General features: G+C 43.5%; 2 protein-coding genes across 11 annotated transcripts; one reads left to right on the plus strand and one right to left on the minus strand.

Moving 5' to 3' along the window:
- CCDC90B (coiled-coil domain containing 90B) lies at window positions 1–10,946 on the plus strand. 2 transcript variants are annotated; one of them, XM_063394437.1, is made up of 9 exons: window positions 1–443; window positions 2,324–2,443; window positions 5,010–5,113; window positions 6,376–6,477; window positions 7,118–7,159; window positions 7,239–7,310; window positions 7,393–7,446; window positions 8,368–8,482; window positions 9,606–10,946. In XM_063394437.1, exons 1-9 carry the CDS (start codon window positions 110–112, stop codon window positions 9,659–9,661), a joined length of 999 nt encoding a protein of 332 aa, XP_063250507.1. In that variant the 5' UTR covers window positions 1–109; the 3' UTR covers window positions 9,662–10,946. The 2 variants fall into 2 exon arrangements, with proteins under 2 accessions (XP_063250507.1, XP_063250508.1); XM_063394438.1 differs by lacking the exon at window positions 1–443 and adding an exon at window positions 450–666.
- ANKRD42 (ankyrin repeat domain 42) lies at window positions 8,489–27,304 on the minus strand. Of its 9 annotated transcripts, none has more exons than XM_063394430.1 (15): window positions 27,213–27,292; window positions 26,538–26,650; window positions 25,590–25,735; window positions 25,036–25,199; window positions 23,404–23,511; window positions 22,970–23,089; window positions 22,229–22,364; window positions 19,271–19,471; window positions 18,879–19,004; window positions 17,118–17,223; window positions 16,334–16,509; window positions 15,768–15,894; window positions 13,053–13,197; window positions 11,751–11,877; window positions 8,489–9,521 (listed from the first exon to the last, which is right to left on the minus strand). In XM_063394430.1, exons 3-14 carry the CDS (start codon window positions 25,606–25,608, stop codon window positions 11,788–11,790), a joined length of 1,518 nt encoding a protein of 505 aa, XP_063250500.1. In that variant the 5' UTR covers window positions 25,609–25,735; window positions 26,538–26,650; window positions 27,213–27,292; the 3' UTR covers window positions 8,489–9,521; window positions 11,751–11,787. The 9 variants fall into 9 exon arrangements, with proteins under 9 accessions (XP_063250500.1, XP_063250502.1, XP_063250501.1 ...); XM_063394432.1 differs by having other exon boundaries at window positions 26,538–26,617; window positions 27,213–27,274; XM_063394431.1 differs by lacking the exon at window positions 26,538–26,650 and having other exon boundaries at window positions 27,213–27,304.
- Window positions 27,305–27,430: the final 126 nt, after the last annotated feature.

The raw sequence follows: 27,430 nt of genomic DNA on the forward strand, positions 1-27,430 counted from the left end.
AGCCATGGATGCCCCATCCCTGAAAGTGTTCAAGGCCAGGCTGGATGGGGCTTTGACCAACCTGGTCTAGTGGAAGATGTCTCTGCCCATGTCAGGGGTTTGCAACTAGATGATGTCCAAGGTGCTTTCCCTGCGCGTCACAGAGCGGAGCTGCCCCGCGGAGCAGCTCCCGCCGGCTGAGGGCGGACATGGCGGCCAGAGCGCTGGCCTCCTCCCATCCGCACGGGGGCGCTGTGCCACCGCCTCCGGCCGAGCACTGCCGTGCGGCCGCGGACTACAATACCCAGCATGCCCCGCGGGCCCGGCCGGAAGCGGCAGTGAGCGGGCGGAAGCGGAGGGCTGGGGGGCCATGAGGGGCGCCGGGAGCAGCGCTGCCATCCGCGCCTGGGCCGGCCAGCTCCTGCTCCCGATCCCAGCCCGGCTGTCCCCGGCTCCTCGCAGAGGTGAGAGGCGCCGCAGCGCCGTGCTCGGTGCTCCGGCCGGCTGGCAGCCCCCGCGCCCAGGCGGGCAGGCGGCTGCCGGGGTCGGGTGAGCCCGGGCCGGGTCTGTGAGCGGCGCTGGGGCCGCACCGGGCGCCGGCCGGACTCGGTGTGTGGGAGCGGGGCCCGTCCCTGAGGCGCTGTGTGAGGGTGCGCTGGTTGCCTTCCCTCAGGGCTGGAACACGGGGTGAGTTCCACGGGCGGGAGCAGCCGGGTGAGCGGCGTGTGGGGCTGTCAGGGACGGGAGGAGTTACCAGGGTGCAGCAGGGTGTCAGCGAAAGGTGTCTCACGTAGGGCTTTGTGGAGAGATTGTCTCGGCTCTGGGCTGGGAGAGGAGCATCCAGTCGAGACCACAGGGGTGGAGCAATGGAGCCAAGAGCAGCGCGGCGAGCAACCAGAACTGTAATACGTAACTCAGCTTTCTTGAGACAGTGTCTCTGCAATGTAGCTGTTCAACCCAAGGGAAAAATCCACCAATGCGTTTAGAAGACGAGAGCTGTGCGTTTAAAAGCTGGGACATCGCCATTAAAACAATGTTTTGAGTCGGTTTTCATTATTTATATTATATTATACTACACTATACTATACTACACTATACTATACATGTACTATACTAGTACTATTTGTACTATGCTACAGCATTCAGTGCATCTTAACTCTAATGTAGTCAGTAGTAATGCAGTGTTGTGGCTGGCTTCGTTACAGCCAGATCTTCATAGTATTTGTAAGATAGCACATAACTTGATTTATCAAGTAGTGTCTGTATATTTACAATATAAATTCCCTGTTGTTTAAATGATATAAAGCTTTTGAGTAAAGATCTGGGTAAGACACAGAACAATTTGGTTAAGGCGGGGAGCCAGCAGTGCATATAGTTTCAAATAAACAGATTAAGGAGTAGCAGGGCTACTTAGATAACAAAGAATTAATCAGAACAGAATCTGTAATATACAAAGCCACACAAAGAGAAACATATGCTTAAAATAAAAGTAGGAGGAGCAGTGAAACCTGCTTGTGGGAAGGCATGTCATAAATAGAGTGGATCTTTAACTAATACCTGAGGTTAACTAATACCTCTTTAGGGATTAGGTATACCTAATCTCTGAGGTATTAGACACAAACACTGTATCCCTTCACTGCTCAGTTATTTTCCTGGTGAACCAGTAAATTCATTCATCATGAAAATTAGATTTGCATATATGTAAAAAAAATTATGTTCACACAGGCCACTGAAAATGAGAGATTTGAATTAGATATAAGGAACAGATTCTTTACTGTGAGGTTGGTGAGACACTGTTACAGATTGCCCTGAGAAGCTGTGAATTCCCCATCCCTGGAAGTGTTCAAGGCCAGGCTGGATGGGGCTTTGACCAACCTGGTCTGGTGGAAGGTGTCCCTGCCCATGGCAGGGGTTTGGAACTAGTTGACCTTTAAGGTCTCTTCCAAACCAAACCATTCTGTGCTAAAATCAAAAGCTGTTGGAATTAAGGCTCAGCAATCTAAATAAAATAGCAAATGTCTGCTTAATTGTATCAAGTCATTCAGTGTTTTACAAGTACACAAATTATGTAAGTGATGTTTCCCCAGTATTAAAAGGGTTTATTTGTGCTGTTGGAGGATGCTCATCTGTTGCACAGTTACATGAATGCACTTAAGACAGACCTGTAAGTCCTGTTTAGTGTAAGTTTCCTGTGGAAGATGGATTGATGGTTTCTGGTGTGTGCTGTAACCCAGCTTTTTGTTGCAACATCTGTGCAGCTTTTCTGTGATGAAAGAAATTAAAACTAGTGTATTGCATGATAAGCCAGTCAAGGTAAGATTAAAGCACGTTTTGTTATTTCCAGATTTTGCTGCCACGTTTGTTAGGAAGTCATATGATGTCAGAAGAGTTGGTATCACTCCCCTGGAGCAGAGGAAGGTGACTTTTGATACCCATGCTTTAGTGCAGGATCTGGAAGCCCATGGTAAGTGATATCAGATGAATAATTTAAAGGAAAAGTTTTAATATTAAGTAGCGTAACTTTGAGTGCTGCCAGTTTCCCCAGAGTAAAATGTTTTGGCAGCCTCCTGAGGAGGCTGGTGAAGGAGAGGCAGCTGATGCTGGGCCATACCAGTAACGAGGACATGAGATATACCTCGTTTGTGGCTCTAGGCAGGTTTATGGGGTGTATTCCAGCTGAGGAACATAACACTGGTAACAAATGTAAAGGAACAGTCAGCAGACTTTTATAGCAAAAATGAAGCTCTTCAAGAAATTCCTTCTACTAGCCTGATAAGAGTAATGGAAGGGATTTTTCCTAATGGGAAATATTATCAGCAGAATGGTGCTGTGATACAGTCTCAAGGCACTTCTGTAGTGGGTGAGACTGGCTGAAGTCAGATAAACCCATCCAGCCCTGGGTTCTGTCTCCTGGCAGCAGCTGTGAGTCAGAGCCTGCAGAGGAGCGTTACAACAGGGCAGATGTATGTCACACAACCCCTTGCATTCATTTTCCAGGTTTCCACTTTCTGTCACCCTGGAGGTATTTTAAATCAATTGAGAGTTTTAGTAACCTTGAGTGGAAATCTTTTCACAAGTTTATGCAGTCCCTGAGCCACTATAAACTGATCACTATCCCAAACATCCTTTCTCATGGAACTTCAGACATCCACATTCTTTGTTTATGCAGAATCTGGCATCTGTGAGGTGAATTCGATGCCCACACAGCTCTTGTGTGGGAAGAAGGAATGAACGTTTAATCTCTCATGTCACTCACGATTATGCAAACTTCTGTCACGTTGCCCCATCATTTTCCAAACAGAAGAATCCTAGCTTGTTGCATTTTTCCTGAAGCAGTAGATTTTCCATATTTTTGTTTATTCATTATGGCCTTCTGTTAATAATTTTCTGCTTCTGTCACATTCCATTTCACTTCATGTTTTTGGGGAAGGCTGGAAGGTGCCAGCCTTACTTGACAACTAAATGTCCTGTGGATTTGCATAATAAAGTAATGCTGTGTCTGTTGTGTTCTCTTTTCCTTTCCCTAGTAATTCAAAGGGTTTAGTTCGCTTTATTGATCCCTGCTGAGCTGATGTCTTCATCAGTCTTTTAAAATCCCAAGTGACAATAGAAATTTTGTGCAGTCAGAGGTTAGGATTGTTTCCATTTTGGGGGTCTAATAATAATAATATGTGTTAGTAGTTAAAAGACTTACAGTAGTCTGCTAACTATGTCTATTTTTCTCATGCTTGTCAGACTTGACAGCCTGTACTTCCCTACATCTCTCTTGATCTGCACTTTTCTTTTCCAGGCTGTGGGTAACCGTGGTAGGCTGTGAAGTGTTACTGTGAAATGAATCAGACCCAGAGACTGACTCAGCTATTTCTTCTTAGAGTTCCTGTAGAACTTGTGGGGTGAAGTCTGTCTGGTGCCCGTTATTACTCAGTTTAATTTGTTCTGAAACTTCTACAAATACTTCAGTGCTACAGTGACAGGTCTTTTTAGGTAAACCCACAAAAGTAAGAGAGCCATTTTAGGTTTTCCCAAGCTTTAGGCAGTTTTCAGGCTCCAGTCTCTTACTTACATAAATTTTTCCTCATTTTCTAAACTTTCACAAAACACAGTTGTTTCTTGCTGTGGAGGAAGAGCAACATAAGGAATTTGCAAGAGCTTAAGTAATGTTGAAAATTCGGAGAAACTGAAGCAATACTATCACACTTTGTAGTGGCAAGAAGCTGTCATAAAGCACATGTAACTTTTTTAGACATGTAAACCAGTGGTGCACCTGGACATTACCAGTATTCTAGAAGGGGGCAGTAGCATAGTACACTAAATAATGTGCCTTGAAAGCATTTTCAATGTTAATTTAGCCCACTTTATAAAATGGGATAGTTGAAACACAACATACCAGTTAGATTGCTGGAAATAAATCTCTAGGGCAAAAGCTCTCAGCACTTGACTAGATCTGGCTAAAATGAGAGCAATTTTTTTTTCCCATTACTCACAACCCATCATCTTTAACACTTCAAATTTACACGAAGGTACAGACAAAGTGTACTTTTTATCATCAGAAAGCAAAAATCCCAGTTTGAGTTCATTCTGCAGGTAATGGATGGAGCAGTTATAAAATCAATTTTGTGTATGTTCCTATCTGTGCAGGACAGTTCCAATATATGCAGGATTACTTTTTATCATTCTGTAGAATGCATGCTTTGTAGCTCAAGGTAAGTTTGGTTTTAACAGAATTTGTGAAAGTTCATGGTGAAGTAAATTATTTTTATAATGCATGAACAGCTGGATCTTGTATGAAGGAATTTCATCTTTCTGTCAGCTGCATGTCTAGACTTTCAGTATGTAAAAGGTCCTGTGCTTCAGATTTCTGCATTTGTTTTTCTAGCAGAAGTCGCAGTGACTGGTTCCTGGCTGTCAGTTTCCATCATGGTGTGAATTCCTGTGTGCCACTGTGGTTACGTGTGGCACTTGAGCGTCCCTTGCTCCTCATCCAGATTTTTAACACCACCTTAACTTGTCACCCTTCACCTGTCCCCTAGGCTTTGGGAAGGAGCAAGCACAGACCATCGTGTCGGCGTTGGTAACCCTGTCCAATGTCAGCTTAGACAACGTTTATAAGGACATGGTTACACAGGCCCAGCAGGTAAAAACTCCTCTCTGCTGTGTAGCTAAAAAGGGTCATGTTTGCATCTTTAAAACACAACTGAGCAGCTCTCTCTAGTACTATAAACACCTCATTGTGCCAGGTTTTCCTAAGTTTCCTTTGGGATTTTAACAGATTGGCCCTGACCAGCTTCCACTGAAGTCTGACTACTTCACTGAACACAGTGAAGCTTTTACAGTTCCTGCAAAAACTTTGGTTGCATTTATACTGAGGAGTTAATAGACCTCATACTATCTTAAAACATTCATTATCAATACTGACTACACTATGAAAACTATGCAAATTCTATTTGGGATGCTGACTTTCTTTGCATATAAAAGCATTTCCAAAAAGAAAGGTTTTGATTTTGATGAAAGAAAACCACAGAGGCGGAAGGTCTTGTCTTCTTCTGAGATTTAAAAGGAAAAAAAGAAGTTAGACAACTTTTATTACAAGTAAATGCCAGTAAGATAAAAATCTGTTAGAAGAAAGGCAGCAGTTCAAATAAAAATAAAAGCTTAATTACATTAAGTAATTGAAGAAGAATGGCACATAATTTTAGCTTGCACAGCCTTGTGGAGCAATGATCAAAACCATCACTGCATCAGAGAATCCCACAGCAATGTGTCATTTTCCATGCTAAATCCTAGGGTAACTTCCTTATGCTGGGAGAGTATTGCTTTCAGCATTTTAAAATACTGAGTTTCCTCCTTTATTTTCTGGTTTGGGGGTTTTTTCTGTGTTTATACATCGTGGTTGAATTCTGAACTTGTTAGTTCAAAGGCTTTTCTCAGTGCTTTTTAGCAGTGTTTCACTCCTGTCCATCAGGCTTTGAAGCTGGCAGTATGATACTCTTTAAGTCTTTGCCTTTTGATGAAGTTGTTGGCAAGAAATGGAAGTGCTTAGTAAGAGCAGCATTCAGATCAACAATTAATGCTTCTGAGGCTACTGAATGTGCATTGAAAGTGGAAGAGACTGCAGGACTGACCTGTATTTTCAGGTCTGTTTCATTTCATTGCTACTTGGACTGACCTCTGGCCTTTTTGCTGAAGTTCAGAGTTGGTGTATTAAAGCAACAGGAAAAGCACAAACCTCTTTCAAACAAGTTTCTGGTATGAAATTGTCTGTTTCTGTCACATTCTTGTTAGACTCCCCACTTTTGTGCTTTGCAGTAGCTAATTTCATTATTTCAGACCTAAACATTTTTCTTTGCTTGCCTGAAAGAGTGCATCTTAATCAATGGCATGTTTTATTTTTCAAAGGAAATAACTTTACAGCAGATAATGGCACATTTGGACTCTATTCGAAAAGATATGGTCATCCTGGAGAAAAGTGAATTTGCAAACTTGAGAGCAGAGAATGAGGTACTAATACATCTTTACATTAAGCAGTTTAATTGCAGTATTTGTTGTATTTTCCCTGATGCACAGTTTTGTGGAACAAAATATAAATATAAAAGTAGTTCTGGATGCTTTTATCAGAATAACAGTCAGCATGTTACAACTTCAGAGATCAAATAGATAAAAATATATTTCACATGCTATCACCTGCTTAGATCATTTGTACAGAATTCTAAGATGTGCACATTTTTTTAATCTTCTGTAATTTTATTTAAGGGTAACTGCTAGTTTCTGGTCATTAACCATATAGTGCAGTGAGAGGAGTCAGCCATTCCTTTGCAGCAATTTAATTAATTTGGTGACTGAGACACATTTTGCTTTTGCTTCATGGTATTTTGGTATTTCTCTGCTGTCTTTAGACTCAGAATAACAAGATCATCATTGTTACAAAATAGTTCCTTTCTTCTGAACAAAATTCCCAGAAGATTATATATGCCTGTACATCCAAACACATTAGTTAGGATATTTAATCAAGAACAAATTGCCTCATTGGGAGGAAAAATGGGGCAAGAATAGTTGCATGGATGCAGTGATAACACATCACTGATTCATTTGGTTAAATTTCCTGAATTTGTAAAATCTTTTTTTTCTCCTCTGCACTTAGAAAATGAAAATTGAATTAGATCAAGTTAAACAGCAGCTAATGGTAAGTAAACAGCAAGTACCTACACACTCCCATTAGGGAGAATAAATAGGTATTTTCATCATCCTGATTTGTTTTACAGAATGAAACCGGTAAAATCCGAGCTGATAGCAAGCTAGACATAAACCTGGAGAGGAGCAGGGTGACAGATATGGTAAGTTGGTCTGTGAAAATGCCTTTGTTAGCTCTGTGTTGTGTTTCTGTTGCTACATTTGTGATTTATCTTTTATCCACAGTTTACAGATCAGGAGAGGAAACTGATGGAAGCAACTACAGAGTTTCATAAAAAAGTAAGTACTGAACAAAGCGGGATATAGTTATGCGTAACTATAACCCCCAAACTTTGGTGAAAGCCAATACATTCATGGTATGGTAAAGCAGAAGGCCAGGCTCTATCACTCGGGGCTGTTGTAGGTGTTTCTTGCCTGTGGGATTCACGCTGAACTCCAGCCAGCAGAGGGAAGCACTCCAGCCTTGTCCCTCACTTCCCAAGTACCTTGTCGCAGGCTGGCACGGGTGGGATGTGAGCTATGCTGCCTTTTCCCAGAGTTAACTGATGGGCTGTACCACAGGCATGGTGCAGGTGCCTACAGCCAAGCAATTCAAGGGCTGCAGGTCCTCAAAGCTGCTGGAGGACAGCAAGTCTAAGGCTGAGGAGGGCCCATGTCCTATCTTGAGCATATCTTCCATTTTTCCGTTACGCCTTGTGAATGCTTAAACCTTTGTTTTTCAAAACTGCAAGAATGCTGTTCTGTGTGCTGTAGAATATCTCCTTTAGGAGGCACTGGCACATCAGAGACCAAAGTCTGTGTCTTGAGGGTGGTGAGACACTGGCACAGCTTGCCCAGAGAGGGAACCAGAGAGGTTGTGGACTCCCCATCCATGGCAGTGTTCAGGGTCAGACTGGAAGGGGCCCTGAGTAACCTGGACTAGATGGCAGGGGGGCTGGAACTAGATCGTGTTTAGGATCCCTTCCAACCCAAGCCAGTCTGTGATTCTGTGATCATTGGAGTTTTCTCTTTTTCTGTCTCTATCCCTTTAGCAATCTTCCTGGATTGTGTAAAGCAATGTTCTCTGTCTTCTAATGTCTCTTAGCAGAGATAGGTTGGAAATGGCTTCTTGTTTCTGGTAGCATAGTGTTTTAGTTCAGCTTTGGAAGTTGAAGGAGCTAGAGACCGTTGTCAAATATATGCTATGTTTTAATATTTCAGGATGCAAATACCAACAGCATTATCTCAGAAATCAGTAATAAAATTGACACTGAAATAGCTTCCTTAAAAACACTCATGGAATCGAATAAACTTGATACCATTCGCTATTTGGCAGGTATGTGATAGGCAAGGAGGTGAGTACCTGTACTGGATTGTGGATGTATAAAATTCTTCTCGGGACTATATGCTAGAAGAGACACAGCATGTCTGTAGCAGCAGACAGATCTCCCTCCCCCTTCCAGCTGGAAGAAATGTGATAGAGAACACAGAAGAGTTGGGAGCATGCCACAGTAGGACTAGGATTGTGCCCAGAACTGGGATATGGTTTAAAAAAAATTAAAACCCTAAATACCTTATCCAGTTTGACAGTACCTCTGCTTGCTGCAGCAGCCATTGATGCGATGGAGTTGCTACAGAGGTTTTGCTGAGGTCATTTACAGAGGTCAATGCTGAGGTCATTTACATTAGCCTCAAAGTTTGCTTACTTTCAGGACTGGTCAGAGCGTGACCAGTTCTGCCTCCCATTGAGTCTCCACACACAATTTCGGTGTGGCAGCACTTGTACTTTCCCCTGCCAAGCAGAACAAATTTCAGTCTGGTTTGAGATAGTTGTTCTCAATATATACATAACCAGTGAGGCTTTTGTTGTCTAGGAGCTGGATAAAAAGAGAGTAATGCATTATATTTGCAAGTGAGAATAAGTTCAAAGGAAACTGTAATTAGCTTTATTCTAACACTAATTGAAACAGCACCATAACAAATTCAAAGGACAACTCCTCAGGCTTCAGGAGTACTGCCATGTTTGACAGCTCATTATCAAATCCATTGTCATTTTGATTCCATGGGAAACCTGAGATGTCGAACGTGAGCCCTGGTGCAGCCAGCTCTCCTGTAGTGCAGTTTCCAGTAGCAGGGTGACAGCAGTAAAAGCCCCAGTAGCCTGTGGTGCTCTGAGGTTTCCAGCACAGCTGCTGGGATGTGTCCCTGAAAACGGGGCTCCTCAGGCTGCTGCATTGGGCCTCCCCTCTCAGCACTGCGGCTGTGCTGCTGTGCAGGGTACGGCATCTGAGACCAGCCACGGGCTTCTGGAATTGTCTGGGAGGTTCTGCTCTAGAGTTGTTACATTCTTCCATCTGCTTGCAGCTCATTTTCCTCTATGGATAAAGTGGTACAACAGCATTCAGCTAATTATCTCCTTTCTTTGTTGTTCTGGTTTTGTTTTTGTTTCTGTTTTACAGCTTCAGTGTTCACTTGCCTCGCAATAGCACTGGGATTTTACAGGTTCTGGAAATAGCTCTACATGGAATGACTGCACTAAATACAGACAGAAAAGGCCACTCAGGCAAAACCACTTTGACAGTCACATTTGTGCTATAGATAACCTTGGCACCTTTTTGTTTTGATGTTCTTCCTGTATAACAAAAATGTTTTCCAAATATGTAACATGAGAGATCAAAATAATTGAGGGGAAGTAGCCAAATAGTAATATTTCATTGCCTCCTATTCAATACTGTATGTATTTCAAAGTATTTCTTATGCTATACCAGAAAGTTTCCTAATGTCTTTTAGTTTTCTTTCTGGAAAATTCTCACTCTCAGCTCCTTTCAAAATGGAAATATTAAACATTTTATATACCCTTGAAATGGGAATACAATTCCCAAATTAGAGTTCCCAGTATGGAGATTCTAATACTAGACTTCAACATACCTAATCTGATCCAAGTAAATTATTCTTGAACATAGGTTCAGGATTTTCCCTTCAGTCTGTTCCTCACTTTTTTGCTTATTTTAATCTGCTTTTGTAAAAACACACTCCAGGGCCTTTACTAAAGAAACCTTATTTTTTTTCCTTGAAAACTGATGTACATGAGATTTTGAATTCATGTAAAAAATGTCTCTATAGATTTATTTTCCTTAGTCTCTCCTGCAATTTTTGTAAGCCCAGCAGTCAAACAAATGGGAGAACTTCTCTGTCTTTGCCTTTCCAAGGGGAAATGCATGCACTCCCAGCAGCTGTGTACAGCCCTGGGGCAGATTAAGTGCTCCTAACTTCAAGCAGTGCAGAGTATTTCCAAGAAACCTGCCTATATTTCTGGGCATAGTATCTGTTTTTTTAATATGGAAATACTCAGAATCTCAGTGGTGCCAGGGTGATGCTGGTGGTGGTGATCGTCCTCCCCACTTCTCCAGACTCTTCTGGAATCCTGTGGGACACACTGACCCTCCCAACCACTCTGCCTTCTGCAGGGACTTGACAACTCTTCTTGCTGAGTTCCAACACTGGTGGATGCCTTCCAAAACTGAAGCAGTTCCATCTTGTTGAGTATAAATGCATAGGCTTGGTTTGATTCTTTTAGTAAAATCATAATTTTTTTAAGTCTTTCTCGATTAACTTTGAAGTATGAATAGGCCTTTTGTGGGCTAAGGACTATGTAGTACTGACTGGTGGCAATTTTTTTTATTGCTGTTTTATTCTGTTTACAGTTGAACTTGCTGGTATTCTGCCAATTCCTATATTCTCTACATTAAATTATTTATCTTCTTTATTCAAGAAAATAAAATTAATTTCTGACATTTGCAGTCTGGCTGTTTGAGAGTTTCTGCATGGAAGTTTAGCACCAATAGTAATGCAAGAAATAACTCATCTGGTGTAGCTTCTCAGCACCATCATTTCACACACCCTGAACTAGGCTCTTGATGCAAGGCTTATGCTGTTAAGTCAGCATCCCCCTCCATGGTGCACACAAAACCATGGATTTTAACTCTTCGGTATCTTTGAAATGCTCAGAGATTAAGTTTTCTTTGGTACTAAGGAGAGGACAGATCAGGACTGATGCACTACAATAATTGTCTTTTAAATCTCAAAGTGAGGGTTCCAGAGGGAAAATAATTTCACAATAGCACACAGCTGACAGAAAAACTTACATGTGTAGTCATTAAATGTTTTTTAGGTGTGAAGGAGAGGTCGGGGTTGCCATTTGTAACCACAAGCTGCCCCATAACTTAGAGAACAACTGCTGCAGGTCATCTGGCACCTCACAAAGGAGTCGCTTCCTGCCTTCTTTAGGAGTGACTAAAGATGAAAATCAAGGGGTCTGGCCCCTCTCTGCAGCTGAGAAGTAATTCTCCCATCCACCAGTCAGCTTCCACACTGCATATACTAGGAAGCAATGTGCACTTTTTCCATCCTAAGGCAGTAGTACAAAAGAGAACAGTGGATGCAGATACTTTCCTCAGAACTGTGAGGGCCAGTGACTTTCCTGTTGTTAGGCCAGAGAACTAGAGAACTAACAACATAATTCAATGAAAGGCAGAGACCCACAGCTCATCTGTGGAGCTGGGCTATGCAAGCACTCTGCATAATCCGGAATACTGCTTTTATACCTCCACATTTTGCTGCCCCTCCTTTGAGGTTCATTCCTCAGCGTAGTCTCACTCCTCCTGGGCTGCAGGCTGGCTGCTTCGTTATTTTCCTTTTGTCATTGCAGGATTTGGCCATTGTCTCAGCTTCCTGAAACAAAGAACACTGCAGCCATTAAACAGCAACCACTGAAAGGATGTAAGAATCTACATCTGGGAGGAACCACAGAGTACTGGGTCCAGGCTGAAGCTGGGGGCAGAGCACAAGCCCAGGGCATGGGATGGCAGCACAGCAGTGTGAGACTTGAAGGTCCCTTGGCTGTAGCAGTCACTCAAACAGAAAGGCAGCTTGGTTAGAAGGGGAAATTACAAAAAAACCCCAAAAAAACAAACAACCCAACTGCCTAATGAAAAATACTGACAAAGAAAATGTTTGCCAGCCTGGCAGTCACAAGGCTGAGAAGCAGAAACTTCCCTGAAAACATGCAGCTGTCCTCTGAAATACAGCTGTGGCACCTTTCAGAGCCCGAGATTCCACCAAGAAGCACAAAAACAAGGGACTGCAGAGGCAATTGACTGAAAAGGTGAAAAATAAAAATGCTTTGAAAGAATAGAAGCACCATCATCTATTGCCTGTACAGGTGAAAAGTAAAAAGTTGGAAACATCATCATCTACTGGCTGCAGTGTTGGTGTCCTCTTTCCTCTTATGTTTGTATGATATAAAAAGAGCTTAATTTTTAATTCAAAATCAAACTTCTGTCTGAGAACTTCTAGTGCTGCATGTACTGTTCCTTCGCAAACAAACTGAATTCTCTCCATGAATTTTCTATGAGATCTTGGGCTCTCATTCAGTATGCTGACTGACTCCAGACACTGACATGGATCAAGTCCCTGTTACTGAATCTCCTCCCCTCTGGGGCCCATGGTAGCGATCTCTACACCCCTGCAGGCTGGGCAGCCCCTTAGGTGGTGATGAGACCTCTCCTGGAGCACCATTCCAGTCTCAGACACCGGGGCCAAGGGAACTGCCAGTCACTGGATGTGCACTGTGGAAGTACCTGGGATCAGTGCACTCCTCTGGTGAACATTAGGATGAAGAATAGCAGTGCTTCTCTGCCAGGGTACACCAAGAAAGCGTACCCTGTCCTTTCACAGCAGAGACACTGTCAAGGGCAGACAAGGGCTCCTGCTCACTGCAGCGCCCCGAGCTGAAAGCTGTAGCACATTTTCTCTAGCATTTCCTGGCACTGTGCCCTCTACTAGAGGGAACAAACACACCGGCAACAGGCGGTGGCCTCTGTGCCACGGCCACGGCGTGCACTCACCGCGGAGGCAGCAGAGGCGGTGCGGGCGTGCCCCCGGCCCTCTCGGAGCTGGCGTATCTCAGCACGGCAATCATCCAGCCGGCTCTCCAGCTTCTCCCGCCTGACTCGCTCATATTCCAGCTGGGCCTCCAGCTCCCTCACAGCCCTGCCAAAAGCAAAGGAGACAAAGCGGAGCATGGAGTACGTCCAAACCTGTCCCGGCTGCGCTCTGCCAGGGAACGGGTCAGTCACGCAGAAGGCAGCGCAGCACGCCTCCCGCCAGCTGTGCTCAGGCCCCGGACCCTCTCCCTTCTCGGCTGCCCGGCGCGATGGGACCACGAGATGGAGCCGCCGGCCCACACACCGAGCCCGGGCCGCGCCGCCCGCGACCGGGCCAAGCTCCAGCTGCGGGGGAGGGAGAAGCCCAAGCTGCAATGAAGTTATTATGAAACACAGCAAAAAGCACAAAGCATGCTGGAAAGGTCAGGGGCAGCTTTCTCATTCACATCTGGTGCTTCTACATCCTCCCCACTGATTGGCTTAGGCACGGATGAGGAATCCTCAGATGACAGCTTGCATGACTGCTCTACACACAGTTGCACAAGAGCTCACTGGTCACACCCTCAACGGCTCCTAAATTATTTGAGATTCCTGGAACTGTTTCGCTGACACATAAACTGAGAATCTGTGAGAGTCTGGACTTCAGCTGGCTGTCCCCTATATCAGGATGAATTGCCACAGCTACAAAGATGGAAGAGCGGTAAAGGAAAAGGGAAGATATCTGTCCTGAGCAGGAAAGCTCTCAGCAAGACCTACCATGTTTCCCTGTTTCCCAGAGTGCAGAATTCCTGACTCAGACCCTTTGAGCTACCAATCAGCCTCACTGACACTGCAAGAACGGCCTGGGCTCAGAGCTCAGGGGACAGCTGACTTCTTCCATGCTTCCAATTAAAGAGGCACAGCTCCCAAAGTGTGTGGCACACTCATGGTGACAATTTCCTGCAATGAACCCTGGTTAAAGCACTGTGAAGCCATTCACAACAGGCCTCTTACAGCCAAAGAAACTGCACTAAAGCAGAAACTGTTAAAATCTGCTACAGTGGCCCTCCCGAGTGGCAACGCCTGCTTTTCTTCTAGCAAAATGGTGTTGGCATTAAGTATTTTATCAGTAATGAGGTTTTCTGGCCTATGATACAAGCATCTTGGGGTTTATCCACAGACAGGTTTAACCCACACCCCTACAAGGGTAGGCAGGTATGCTGAGAAGCCCCATTTCCTTTTCAAAAGTACAGGTTGGAACCAGGGATGCTTTCTAGCCTTCACAGGCAGGAGAAGGGACAAACACTTCAGAGAGCCTCACAATTTTTCTTGTTTAGCCACACATGCCAGAGAAAGCAACATCCCTTAAAGAGTCCCACCAGAGCCTTCTAATAGCACTGCTAGTTTTGGGCAGCTGCTCTATCCAAAATGAACTTTCATGTCTGCCATTAATCGACAGTAACTTTTCCATCATTAAAACCAGATTGCTCTGACCTTTCAATGTAGACACCAACACCTGATGGTCACTGTCTTCCTTTAAAACCAGGAGAGACTCTTCTAGAAGTGATGACTCTCATCCTGAAGTACGTGTCTAATTATGCCCTGGAAGTGCCTACACCTCTCCAAGAAGTTGAAAAAGGAGCTCACAATAACTAACACAGATGCAGATGTCTGTTACCTATTCTATACATATCAAGTTAAGGATGATGGACTTTCACCATAAGCTGAGCCAAAGGGTGACCTGAAACCAAAAGAAATCCTGACCTCAGTTTCCTGGCTCGGATATGGCTGTAAAACAAACAACTGCAATCTGTGACACTTATTACCTGCTCCAGATCCACACAGACTGCTAAGTCTGCTGTCTTCTTGATGGCATACATCTTGATGGCTCAGGACAGTCTCCTCTCAGTGACCAAATAAAGACAGTGGTCTGGGCTGGCCCAAACACATCATGGAGGTGGCTATCTACAGAGACTGCAAACAGAGGGTAGCTAAATCTTCGACATGCAGAGCTGGAGACAGGCCTGTCTTTAGATAGAGTTTATTGTTTAATCTCTAAATCTTTGATAGACTTTTCTTTCAAATGTAGACAGTCTTTCCACCAAAACACCTGACCAAACTAATAGAATCATTTGATATAATGGAGACACTGAGAATTAGATCTTCTGAACAATGCTTCACATGCAAGGGCAGGTTTGCTGGTAGTTTTTTTCCTGTGGTCTGGATACAAGCTAATTCTTTCTTGAGCACAGAAATACATTGCCAATGAACAGAAATGGTAGAAGGTCTCTGAGTAATCTCCACTGTATATGCACTTCCATCCAAGCCATGCTAAGATTACTGCCTATTTGCAGATTTCCTGAAGGGCATACATGTCTTTGGCATCCTCAGTGGGAACCAAACAGCCAGAACCTATCAGACCTACTGCACACATCTGCAAAAAAACCCTGAAGATTGAACAGATAATCTTGCCCATGAATCATGGACCTATCAAGCACTTATGTTGTGGAGCTGATCCTGGTGGCAGAAGTTTAGAAATGGCCAGATAAATTGCTGCAGTTCATTTCTTTTGGCATAGTTGAAGTTGGTAAGTGGAAAAGACAGAATGGCCATAGCAAATGAGTGTAAATCAGCTTTAAAGGAGGATTTAAAATGGGCCCCACAGAGTTAAACATTAGCAGAGCACAATGACCTTACTTCTCAGCTTTCCTTTCTTCTTTTTTCATCTTTCTCTCCTCTTCAGTTACTCCTCCCAGCTGTCTGTAGTTGCTGTAGGCAATTTCTAGAAGTCGCTGAAGCTCTTTAATCTTGTGATAGGCCCTTACTGTAAGACAAGAGTTCTCCAGGTAGGTAAAATGCAAGGAGAAGACAGTCATGCTGGAGTCCAACAGTCTGGAAAATAATAGTCTCATAAACACAAGAGCAGAAATCATGCTGCTCAGCAAACACTGAGCTACACCTGACACCCACACAGCAAACAGATGTCAAGAACAAATAGCAATCCAACACTGGATTCAAACAAATCCAAACAAATAGCACCAACATGGATTAAAATGGTGTAACAATTATGATGGACTGCCTTCTGCTTGCTTTCTAATATTCCACAATCCATTTCAATGCTGAGTATTACAGATATCCTGTCAACCATCTCATCTTCCAACAAAAAGATCAGAGCAGTTGGCAGGAACTGTCCTAGTTAGGACTATAACAAGGTCTTGATAACAATTGTTGCAAACAAGGAATGATGGAAATAGGGTGCTTACTGCGTGCATTCCTTTTCTCTGCCTTATCCAGGGTTAAATCTTCTTTGCTATCTGTACTCCCTTCCACACCATGTGTTTCAAAAAATTTGATGTTGTTTGCATCTAGTTCTTCATCGCTAGAGTTATTGTTTCCAGTTCTTGGTGTCAAAAGTTCCACAGCTGCCAGATGGCTAAATCTGCACAGAGAACAGTTAAAATCTGGAAAAACACATGTGGTAGAAACTGTCAAACTGTCCATGTTCCCATTTATCACAGGGGTTTCAGGATTAAAGGAAGCACTGTACATACACTACAACTATCTATCTACTTTTTGTAGTATTCTTATGGCATGAGCTCTGCCTCAATGGAATCTTATGGCAATGGCTCCTACATCAGAGGCATCTTTTTCCTTTGCAGCATTTCTTAATTGAATCTCATCAGAATCTGCATTATTTTTATTAATGCAAAAATCAGCTGGCCTCCACTACTTCCCATCTACTTTGAACAGCAAACTGTGAGCATACTGGCTCACAACTGTCCTCTTGCAAATGAGCTAATTCTCTTCCTTTGTGTCTGACCTCACTAAAAAGAAAATTAAATTAAGTAAAAATTAAACCCTTTTATAGCTACAGTATTATAACAACAATACAGCCTTGCTTATCACTCAAAGATGGAATTCGTGGGCCAGATCTATTCTTTCTCCATCACTGAAAACCAGGATTAATTCCAACAATTTGCTGACATGATATTGATACACAAATAATAAATGAATAAGAGTCAGAGCTACAGGATTATGCACTGCTACCTCTTGGCTACATCCTTTGGAGTCTCTCCAGCATCATTTGTAATGTCACAGTCAGCTCCCATTTCAACCAACCACTGTAAGCAATGGATGTGCCCCTGTTCAGCAGCTAAGGGAAGGAAGGTGCACACAAGTCAGTTACACACAACAGAAGGGTTTCAAGACTAAAATGTCCTCCTCTTGCCATTTTTTGACATGTCAGAGATTGGGTTCACTAAGACACCACAAGGGAGATACTATTTCAAGAGGAGCCTGTGTGTCAAGATGCTGACATCACTTGGGTACACAGAGTTTTGGGGAAGAACGTGCAGTGTGGTTTGGTGACTCTTTCTGGTTCTAGAAATGTACTGGCAGCTCTTGCTGGACACAAGCTGAACTAAACTTGCCCAGTCTCATGTACAAAGCACAAGACACACAAATGCCTGCTGCCCTTGTAAGAAAGGCCTGTATGTCACACTTTTGTCACTTCTCCATGGCTTTGGGCTTCCAGGTGTCAGACACAGCTGGCTGCCCCAGTCTGTGGTGTGTGATGCTGTCTCAGAAGGGAGAAGCAGGGCTTTGTGATGGAGCTAAAGGTACAGCATTTCTTGGGGCAGACACCCAAGGCAGCACCTCTCAGCAGCATCCTAACACAACCCTACTCATATGGTGTGCCATGGCCACTGCTCCCACCACGTGCTGCCAGGAACAATGTCTCACTTACGGAAGATGGTATTTGGCAAGCCTAGATAAAAGTGTTCACTGATTTTCTCAAGGAAGAATAAATCCAGTTCTGGACAGCACTCCCTTTTGGATATTTTTTATATTTGTTTTCTTACTGAGATAAGAAAATGAAATTACAACATCAGCATGTAAACACTGGGGATGAAACTACTGTAGGTCAGCATCATTCCAAGTAAGTGGGATTTTAAAATCACTACATACCAGTTTTTTTAATGAGAACTTAAATTATGTTTTTAAAAATTCTACCACTTATAACTAGTCAAAAAGAAATGTAGGAAATGTGTTAAAAGCATATTACAAAATGCTTCCCTCTTTCTTTCGTCTTTTGTTTCTTCTTTCAGACAATACTGTGAAACCCCCAAACACAAAAGGACTATTTTTTCTGTAATAATAGCAGTCCACTACATGTCAGTGTCAACCAGAAGTTTACCTTTCTTCACAGCATCCTACCAAATGAATTTGTTGTGGTTTTTACAACATATCCCCACAGTACTGATGTGTTCAGTAAATAAATGACCACAATACAGATCATTCTTAACCAGCCAGATGTTTCTAAGAGCCACATCTTGCCTGATTAAAAAAAACTCCAAAACTATTTAGTTACATTAAATTAAGTGAAAAATTGGAAGTTTTTATAGCTAGAATACAGCACTGCTTATCATTCAAAGCTGGAATTCATGTGCTTGATCTGTTCTTTCTCCATCACTGAAAATCAGGATAAATTCCAGCAAAGCTGACATGATACTGATATACAGCTAGTAAGTAAATAAATGTCAGAGCTACTTAGTTTTCAGCTTAGATGCTGATTTCTCTTTATTATAAGCTCTTTTTTCTTGACCTGAGCTTGGTTATATTGTTTTTAAAGTGACCCATGCACCACATACATTACAAAATGCAAGGCATGGGGTTGACTTTCCAAGCCCTCAAGCAATGAGATGCTGTTTTTCATTAAGTTTATCTGATAAGCAGCCACTTGAAAAACAAAGTAAATAAATCAGCAACGAAGAGTAACAAGCTGAAGCACAGATCATATTTACTGACCTTTGTGCAGGAGAGTGGATCCCTTATCGTCCCGCTCATTAATATTGATTACTCCACTTCTCACTAGTCTTCTAACCACTAACAAGTCCCCTTTGAAAGCAGCATCATGAGCTGGGAAAGCTAAAACTGAAAATGAAATGCACATCTCTCATAGCAACTTATTTATGGACACTTCAGAGGTAGCAAGGATAATGCTCCTTAATCAGCTCAAATGCATCTGTAACCAGCAGTGCTCACCAGACACTTGACTAAACATGTCTTGGTTATGGCTACAGGCACCTCATACAGTTAAGAGATTAATTTCACAGATCTGAAATAACAAGTACACCTCTGTGTGCTTCTACAGAAGTACACATAATGCCTTTTTGAAGTGTATCTTGATCCACACTCACCTTCCTGTGTCTCTGGATGTTCCTCCTCTTTTTCCACACCATCGATATATTGCAGAATATTATCTTTATAGAACCGTTCAGCCAAGTCCCTCGGAGTCTCTCCATGGTCATTCCTGGCTTTCAGAGTGTGTGCAACACTGGCCATTTTCCCAACCAAGAACTTAAAGCAATGCAAGTGTCCTTCCACTGCTGCCAGATGTGCTGCAGCACAAGCAAAACAAAGTGTTAGAGCCGAGCCCTGGTGCCCACTGAGGAAGCAATGCTCTCACCACTGGTTAGAGCTGGCTCATCTACCAGCACTGGAGCCATCCAACAAGGGGAGGAGCAGCCTTAGCTCTTCTGATGAACTGCGGATGTTCAGCTCCCACCCAGGACAGAGTTCAGCTCTAGGCAAAGGAGGTAAAGCTGCCAAGGATGGGATCTGCAAAGGTGATTCCCTGGCAGAGCTGACTGCAGGAACCTGGAACACGGATCTCTGCCTTCAGCAACTGCCTGACCCCGCTGTCCAGGGATACTCCTTACAGGGGTACAGCAAGCAGTGTCCTGGATTAGGAGCTAAGGCCATTTCTGCTTTAGGCTCTACTGTGCCACCACAAATAAGTGCATCACGCCCTCGGTTACCCCACCTTTAAAATGTGATAGGCGCTTTACAGGACAAAATATTTGAAGGTACATTCTTCACCTGACCTTCAGGCTATGCAGAGGTTTACTTATTTAATATTGCTACAGTGCTGGGCCTACAACAAAGTAAGAGGTACCAAACACATGTTGACTCGTTTGACATAAGTAATATCCTCTAATCCCATTAATGAGAAGAACTTGCCAAATAAATGCTTCTTATGACCTATCGCTCCATGAAAATTCTCTGTAAAAGCTGGCTTATGTTCTAGAGGCAAAAGGATTAGTCTGCCTCCAGGTAGGAATCTCACAATCTTCATAACCAACAAACAATGTACTGGGACCCAAAAACTCCATGTCACTCCGTTTTTGGCACACAAAAGTTCTCTACAGCAAACCAAACCATCCACAGCTTTCCAGAGCATAATTGCTCTAAAAAGTTATGGATATTGGTTTTACAGCAAGATAACAATACCTCTGTACAGATGATTGTTTAAAATCCGAGCTTCACTGAAATAAGGGCAGTTTTTGCCATTGTCTGAATTTTGATCAGTGAATTAGGTTCTCAGGGAGAAGGGAAAAGAAGGGTACCATGCTAAAGGTAAGTCAGCTGGTGAAAAACTGACTCAACCCTTACAAATCCATTTTCAGATACCTAAAATCTGTTGCTATCAGAACTTCTCTGTATTTCATCTTGTCTTTTTTAAAATCAGGCTAACAATATTCACTCTTCTCAAAGCCACAAGTCAAAAAATTGTGTCTCTGAAAAATATTTAGAAAAGGTTTGACTAGTGAGCAATAAAGGAAGCATGGATGTGGCCCAAAAATGAATACAGAGAGAAAGCAAATTAAAATGTTCAGTTAATAAGCACAGCTCATTCTGTCCATTGAATGAGCCACAGAATATTTTTTCTTCCAAAATATTAGCAAGCAAATTAGCAAAGATTGTTGGACCCTTTGCTGTAACACACATAAAAAAGATGCAGCCAGTTTTAAAGTTTCAGGTGCCTGACACTGCAACCTCAAAAAATTTCTTCCAGTATTCTTTTAGGAAAAATCATAGCACAGTTCAGGTAATCTTGAAGCTGAAGCATGTAAAGATAATTTAAGTTCACTTCTGTTATACAAGCAGACAACAAGCTGGTTTGCACAGTACTTCTACTGTTACTAGTCGTGTTCCAAAATATTCTCTTGTTTTTGGAAGATACTATGACCAAGTGAAACAGAACAAAGGTTGGAAGATCAAGCTTCTGTAGATGTCAAAATACAACAAAACCAGTTTTCTATTAACCATTTTATACAGAGCTTTTCAGTAGAACTGTGCCGGCATCTGCTTTCTCTCCACAGAAGTCTGTTATCAGGGAAGTGTTCCCAAATGCAAATAAAGCTGCCTTCCATGCTGCCCCCAGGGTGCCTCAGTCCTGACCCCTCATTGCTAATGCACCAGATCTCCTGCTGGCATGCAGGAGCCTCACATCCTTTAACAAGACCCAGGTTTGAAAAACAGACCATGGCTGGCTGTTTCCTAGGTGTGCAGTCCTTAGCAGAGGATTTTAAAGAAGGGATTTATAAAGATAACTCTATGCAAGTTATAGAGAAAAATATATGCTCTTTGGAACAAATAATGTGACAAACTGTAAGAAGGAAAATGCTAAAAGGGAAAGGATGCAAGGAGAATCCAAGACAGGAACAATACCATTGAGCTTACAGAGTATAGTGAGGCAGTGAGGTAAGAAGAGGAATACTGGATAAATTACAAAAAGCAAGGAACAATCACTGGCAAATTTTTATGCTAAATACACTGATAATTATGAAAAGAAACTACAGATAATCCAGAAAAAGCAGTGTTCCAGAAATCAAGATGAAGAAATCATAGGAAAATGGAAACAACTGTTTCACAAAATCAGTTAAGAAACAGTGGGATACTAGAACTTGCATGCAAACACATCAGAACCTCATTACACTGGCACCAATTCAAAAAGTAGCAGCTGAAACTGCCTCCCCCTCCACCTATCCTTCTCCTGTAAGCTCCGCTTGCACAGGAGCTCCACCACACACACAGGAGATGCTGCTCACCTGCTCCCAACCAGGCTCAGCCTGTTCCCCATCCCAGCATTTGTGAGCTCTCACCCTTGCTGGCAGCAGCAGGAAGTGAATGGCATACCGTCACCAACAGAGTAACACTTGGGATTTTGTAAATCCTCCTATCACTACAAAAACAGACTGTCTACATGGATTGCATGGAATCAAATGGCAAATGCTGTGCATTAGTTATAATTTGCTCATTTCACAACAACTGCAAAGCAAAGGTTTAAAAACACACAGTTTATCCTGATATACCTGGAAGGTTTCCATTGTTATCCACATCATCTACAGATGCTCCCCATCGAACAAGAAGCTGCAAACACCCCAAGCGACCGTGAAAAGCAGCGTAATGAACAGGTTTCCAGTCATTCCCATCTGAAACATTGACATCCTAAAATGAAAGTAACATGTTCATTCAGTCATTTCTGGATCTTAGACACAAGACAAATTGTATATATGGGAATCAGCTGTTCACTGTGTTAAATTATTTAAATCAAACCAAATAACGTTTTTCAAAGTTCATGGATTATATGCAGTTCTACTTTCAAGACAGGTACTTTTCACAGGTTCTTGCTTTTACTTAGTACACTTAGAAAAGGTACATTTTTAGACATGTTTATGTCGTCATAATGACCTGCATTGGTCATTACTCCTTAAATATGGATCTGGAATTATTTTCTTTTTTTTTTAAGTTTATGTCCCCTTTACTATAAAAGATTTTTAGAACTGCAAAAAATTACCATCACCCCAGTCCCTGATGTTCATTTAATGACATCCTCAGTGGAAGGTGATTTACTCACATTATTGATACTCTCTACATTTTTTTGATCATTTCGCTAAATGTCTAAATCACAGTCTAAAACCGGAAATTTACCCACGAAATCACTTCCCCCACGGTAACTAATCCCCAGCCCTAACTCTCATTTTAAGCGGGGCGGGTTTTGCTCGGGAGAAGCTGCGGGGCGGTAGCAGTGCAGGGGCGTGCGGCAGTCTCACCGCGCCAGCGCGCAGCAGCCTGTGCAGGGTGTAGGAGCGCCCGTGGGCCGCAGCCAGGTGCGCGGCCGTGCACCCGCGCCCGTCCCGAGCGCCCGCGTCCGCTCCGCTCACCAGCAAGGCCTGGAAGACATGCAAAGCACAAGTTCATGTCACAAGCTGGAAAAGCAAACGTTTCCTAGAAGGATGGTTTAGGATGACCAGCAGGATAACTCTGGGCTGACCCAGGGGGCTGAGGTCAAATAGATCTGTTTGCACAGACAGCGCAAACGAGTGCTCTGGTTTGGAAATGACTAACCTCATTTGGCATGTCAAGACATCGAGATGAGCCACTCATGGCTCCCCGAGGGGCTCCCTCAGCTGATCTTCAGAATGAATCTGTCCAGTGTTAAGGTCTGCCCTGCTAACCTTTGCTTGAGGGTGAGCATTTGCAGTACCTGCGTGCAGGCATCCTGCCCTCGGATGGCGGCGAGGTGAGCCGCTGTCCAGCCTCTCCCAGTCACACGGGTGGTGTCAGCTCCGTGCCACAGCAGCCACTGAAGGCACTGACAACAAAAACAAAGGGCTTCTACTGAACCATTAGCGTCGTGCCGCTGAGGCACATTTCCACTAGAATTTATCCATCAAAGTTACACTGAAAACACTGTTGGAATACTTCCTTCTGGAAATACGAGACCCCAGAGCACGCCTTAAACAGATACTTGTGCATTAGGAAGTTATGGGTAAGTTATACTTTCCAGGTTTCACCCAAGGGTACAAAATGTGCAAATAACCTACTAATTCAGACCCTAGCATCCATGTTACAGTGTGACTTTTTCATTTTACCCTTCCAGATTTAAAATGCAATCTATGAGAATATTCACATGGCATGAGGTAAAAGCACAGGAAAAAACAATGCAAGCATGTTCACATGAATTCCAGCTAAAATTACAGGCAGGAAAAATACCACGTACTAAATTTAAAGCCACATTTAATTCACTAGACTTCGTAGGCTTATGTAATCCCATCTCTCTCCTCATCATTCAATGGCCTAGTTTTGTTTTATTCACCTTTTTCCAGCGGATATCATTGCTTGCAATGGAAAGCTTTATGAACTACCCAAAGACAGCTAGAGGAACAGTTAGAACTTTTTATTATATATTATTATTACTTATTATCTTCTTTCAGGCCATCTGACAGCTCTGGTTCCTCCACTATTTCTGCCAAGGAGCTTAGTGACAATCAGAATAATTCAATAAAGGCTAAGAGACTGCTTGCAAAGGAGGAGAGACAAATGAAAAATGGCAGAACTTAGAGATGCAGAAAGGGTAGGTAAGCAACCTGGTTTTGGGGCTGACATGATGATCAGCATTTTCTTGACAGTGTCTCTACATTCCAGAAGCAGCACTGCACTTGGCACTGCACTTGAGTTTAGCAAGAACTTCACATTTTTTCTTTTGGGACATGAATGGCCTTGCTGCTTCAAGGTTAGATTGCTATGAACAATGAACAAGGAGACTGCAAGAAGAGGGGGAATGTTGTGCTGAACACAGCAGTTCAGTCCTTCTGGAAGTTTAAAATATTGATGCAATCACCTGCTGATTTCTCTACCATTATTCAACATCTTCATTTATTAATATAAAATGTATCTCCATACTTCTATGAAGAATGAGGCATGGGACAATGGTAAGCAGAATGAAGCTTATTTTCATGTAACTTCTCATCTGTTTCAGTCACCTGCAGAACATTTTACACATCCTACAGGATTTTCTAGGTGTCTCAAGAGAAGAAGAAAATGCAGTAGAGACAAAAGAAGTTCATGAGTCTGAAAGGGTGGCACATTTTGCTCAGACTAAGAAAATCAAAGATTTTGTAAAATATAGCAAAGTTGATTAGGTAAATTGCCTGGGGCTTCAAAAAGAAAAAAAAATCCTGTATTCCTGCTCTTGGGGAATATATTTAATAAGAAAAACAGGCAGATGTTATTGATTCAGTCTGATCAAAGCAATGTTGTGTTCAGCCTCTCCCAAAGAAGGAAATACAGACTTATAAAAGCCCAGCTATGCCTGTACACTAAGGTAATGTTTTACCTCCAGACTTCCTGAGTGCGCAGCACACTGCAAGGGTGTGAATTTGTGAGCTACATCCACCTCATTAATACTGGCTCCACTCTTTATCATCAGTGCAAGCTGTTCTACATCCCCAGCTTTCACTGCTTCATGCACACTAGTATAATTTTGCTTCTTCTTGACAACTAGTGAGGAGTAATAAAATGGCATTAGTCCATTGTTTAAATCAGCGACATTTAAGAGATAGAAAATGTGTGATGAATCAAAGAAATCTCAGAGTTGACATTTATGGCACAGAATCAAACCCTAAATGTAGAAGCAGCAGGGTAAAAGAAAAAAAAATCTTCTGTAACCAGGCCATGGGATCAAATAACCTGTATCCTCCCTTCAGGCCTTTCCAGTGATTAACTACATGACTGGAAATAATGAGAATTACATATCCAAACCCTTTGCAACATCTTGATACCTTGACAAAACTTGTAAACAGAAATATGAGAAGTAAGTGGATCTAATGGCTGAGGGGGCTAACTTCAGATAGCCAAGCGTGAAAGGAATGTAAACCAATTACTATTCACCTTCTTCAGTAGTCGTCATTCTGGTACCAAAATGCACTAACTCTCTGATTACATTTCACACTGCTAGAAGTCCTGAAGAATTGGACTACTGTTTAGCAAGTCAAGAAAGCACAAAACTGAAGCTCTCAATGCCTCAGCTCCTCTGCCTGTGGAGAAGAAATGGTACAAGCAGTTAACACTGTTACAAAATTCAAGGTAAAAATATATTAAAGAATATAAGAGAGATATTGCACAGACATGTTTGTCATATTTTGTAAAAAGCACCAGATATAATTAAAAGCAGCCCCTGCAGTTTACCAGTGCCTATTTCCATGTATTCTGTAGCATGGCAGTAGAGCTCAGGCAGATTTGGGGTTGCCACAGAGAGGAGCAGGGGGCTGCATTCCAGTTCTCCAGGCTGACAGCAGCACAGCCCCTGTGTGCTGAACACACTGCTGGATCCTGTGCCTGTGTCTCAGCCCATCTCCCCAGCTCGGCACCTGCATCACTGCCCTGCACAAAGCCCAGTAAACTTAAAAACCAGGAGTCCGTCCTCCAAAACACTGTGAGCACAAACAGCAGCAGCACAGAAACACAGCGTAATTCTGGTTGGAAGGAGCCTCAGGAGGTCATCTAGTTCATGTTTCCGAATAATATTTCCAGAATATCTAAGTATGCTTTGAGGTCTGAGTTGGTTATTTTAAAGCACAGTTTCACCAGGACATAATTTGTCACCAAGGAAGTGATTGTCCACTATACCAAGTGAGGGTTACAGACTTCAGCCGAATTACTCAACATCACAGGCAGGCCTGGCCCATTACACTCCACGGCAGAGTTCTAATGTGTTTAACACAGTGTTTCAGTACAGCAAGTTCAAGGCTATCTTTTTTTTTTCCTTAACCCAAAGGAAAAGCAAACAACAAGGCCCACCAGCAGAAAGAATTTTGTCTCCCCTCTCCCTCTGGATACCTGCTACTGCAGGGAGATGAATGCCAAGGGTGGGTGGCTGCACTGGCTTCTTAGCACAAGTCAAAGGCAGCAGCCTGGGACTGAAGCTCAGAAAACAGTTATTAACACCAATTCTGTAAAAAAATACACTGATGTTCAAAGCAAAGGGCAGGCTCCATAATGCTAGTGTAATTTCTTTTAACCAAAAACTGTTATCAAACACTCATTCCATGTTCTGGGAGAAAACTTCGCAGAAAAATTCAGTAAGCACTTTGAGATTGGTATCTACTCAAAATCCAATTAAAGAGATTAAGTGAAGAAGGATATGGCTCGGAATAGGGAGAAGCATAATCTAGGTGTTGCGATGTTTCCGTAACACACAAGCCCAAGCCCTTGCAGCTCGGCTTTGGCAGCAGCCCCAGGGCCGCGGAGCCGCCGGCCCAGCCCGGCCCGGCCCCTCGGGGCGGAGGCGGGGCTGCCAAGCCCCGGGGCAGGGGAGGGCCCGGCCAGCCAGTGCCGAGCAGCGCCTTTCCCGGCGCTTTAGGCGGATATGGAGCCTCCTCGGTGCTGTGCGCGGACCCCGCCAGAGCCCCGTGCCACAGACCGGGAGCTCGGGAGAGCCCGGTCCGCCCCGCGCCACAGGGCCGCCCGCGGGGAGGGGACGGGGGAAGGAGCAAGCAGGCGGAGCAGTCTCACCGGCCGGAGCGGGGCACAGGGGGCCGGCAGCTCTTCGCTGTCGCCTGGAGCAGCTCCCTGCTGCTGCTGCTGCTGCTGCTGCTGCTCCCCGCCGCAGCGTTGCCATGGGCCCCGGGCTCGCCCTTCCCGCGGGGGGAAAATGGCGGGCGGGGCGGGCGAGGCGCGGGCCCGGCGCGGCCGCTCGGGAGCTGCAGCTGCGCGGGGCTCTCTGCCCCTTT

The sequence above is a fragment of the Prinia subflava genome, chromosome 3 (assembly GCF_021018805.1).
Source record: "Prinia subflava isolate CZ2003 ecotype Zambia chromosome 3, Cam_Psub_1.2, whole genome shotgun sequence".
NCBI classification, from domain to species: Eukaryota; Metazoa; Chordata; class Aves; order Passeriformes; family Cisticolidae; genus Prinia; species Prinia subflava.

Coding starts and splice junctions, on each gene's coding strand:
- ANKRD42 (XM_063394428.1), bottom strand. CDS start 25,224: ATGCCATTTTATTACTCCTCACTAGTTGTCAAGAAGAAGCAAAATTAT. Junction 19,005..19,270: donor ACATCCAGAGACACAGGAAG/GTGAGTGTGGAT, acceptor TTTCATTTTCAG/TTTTAGCTTTCCCAGCTCAT. Junction 16,510..17,117: donor CCAAAGGATGTAGCCAAGAG/GTAGCAGTGCAT, acceptor TTCTCTGTGCAG/ATTTAGCCATCTGGCAGCTG.
- CCDC90B (XM_063394437.1), top strand. CDS start 110: ATGATGTCCAAGGTGCTTTCCCTGCGCGTCACAGAGCGGAGCTGCCCC. Junction 7,447..8,367: donor CTACAGAGTTTCATAAAAAA/GTAAGTACTGAA, acceptor TTAATATTTCAG/GATGCAAATACCAACAGCAT. Junction 8,483..9,605: donor TACCATTCGCTATTTGGCAG/GTATGTGATAGG, acceptor TCTGTTTTACAG/CTTCAGTGTTCACTTGCCTC.